This window comes from Tupaia chinensis, unplaced genomic scaffold (assembly GCF_000334495.1).
Source record: "Tupaia chinensis unplaced genomic scaffold, TupChi_1.0 Scaffold000042_2, whole genome shotgun sequence".
Classification (NCBI taxonomy): Eukaryota; Metazoa; Chordata; class Mammalia; order Scandentia; family Tupaiidae; genus Tupaia; species Tupaia belangeri.
The window spans coordinates 488407-489375 of NW_006159498.1; the positions used below are offsets into that span (position 1 = coordinate 488407).

General features: G+C 58.7%; 1 protein-coding gene across 2 annotated transcripts in view; it reads left to right on the top strand.

Moving 5' to 3' along the window:
- NMRAL1 (NmrA like redox sensor 1) overlaps nucleotides 1-969 on the top strand; it is a gene marked incomplete at its 5' end in the record, with an annotated part of 11494 nt that continues 10525 nt past the window's right edge. For both annotated transcript variants that reach the window (XM_014589220.2, XM_027773131.1), the window contains 1 exon segment: nucleotides 1-239. In XM_014589220.2, coding sequence (XP_014444706.1) covers nucleotides 1-239 — 239 coding nt within the window.

A 969-nucleotide genomic window follows, 5' to 3' on the forward strand; every position in this document is an offset into this window, starting at 1 on the left:
GTGCCCAGGGGGGCTCTGTGGCCCGAACACTTCTGGAAGATGGGACATTCAAGGTTCGTGTGGTGACCCGGGACCCTGGGCAGAAGGCAGCCAAGGAGCTGAAGCAGCAAGGTGCAGAAGTGGTACAGGGAGACCAGGATGACGAGGCCAGCATGGTGCTGGCTCTGACTGGTGCACATGCCGCCTTCATTGTGACCAACTACTGGGAGAACTGCAGCCAGGAGCGGGAGATCAAGCAGGTGAGGGAAGGTGGGGTCCCCGCTGGCCCCCGCAGAGGCAGCTCCAGCTTGCCAGAGAGGGCTGACCGCTGCAGACCTTTCCCCTCCTCTTCGTGCATCTGTCCTGGGCTTTTTTCCCCTTTACTCTTAGAGGCACATGTGCTCACCAGAGACACACGCACACGAGCCCAGCACGTCCTCAAACCACCAGTCCAGGACGCACCTTGTGCTGTTGGCCATGTGGGATCCAGCTGCCTTACCAGCAGGCCATGGGGCCAGCCCTTTATTTCTTTAAGTTTATTCTTTCGCGAGAGAATGTGAGTACACGTATGCCTGTGAGGCAGGGTCGCCCCAGCCGGGTCAAGTCAGGCCAGGCTATGATCCCCCTCCTCCCATCCTCTAGCTCCTCAGGACCTGAGCATTTCAGGTTAACGGGTGCCGGAGCCCGTGGTCGGCCTGTGGCTTCCACCGCTGCAGATCTGAACGCTGTTGCCTGACCTGGATGGGAGGCGCTGCTTTCTCATCTGATGGCTTTTTCCTTTGTTTTTCCCAAGTTTATTTTGTCCCGACCCGGGGGGACAGCCGAACGGGTTTCTTGAGTGAAGGAGTGAGAGCCAGGGCAAGCAGCGTAGTGTTACAGCACGGAGACGACAGTGTCGTCTGTTTATTGGGGGCAGCACGGTCCAGCTCAGAGACGACGCAGTGTCACAGCTCTTAAGGGTCGCGTCGTCTACTGTGAGCAGCACGGAGA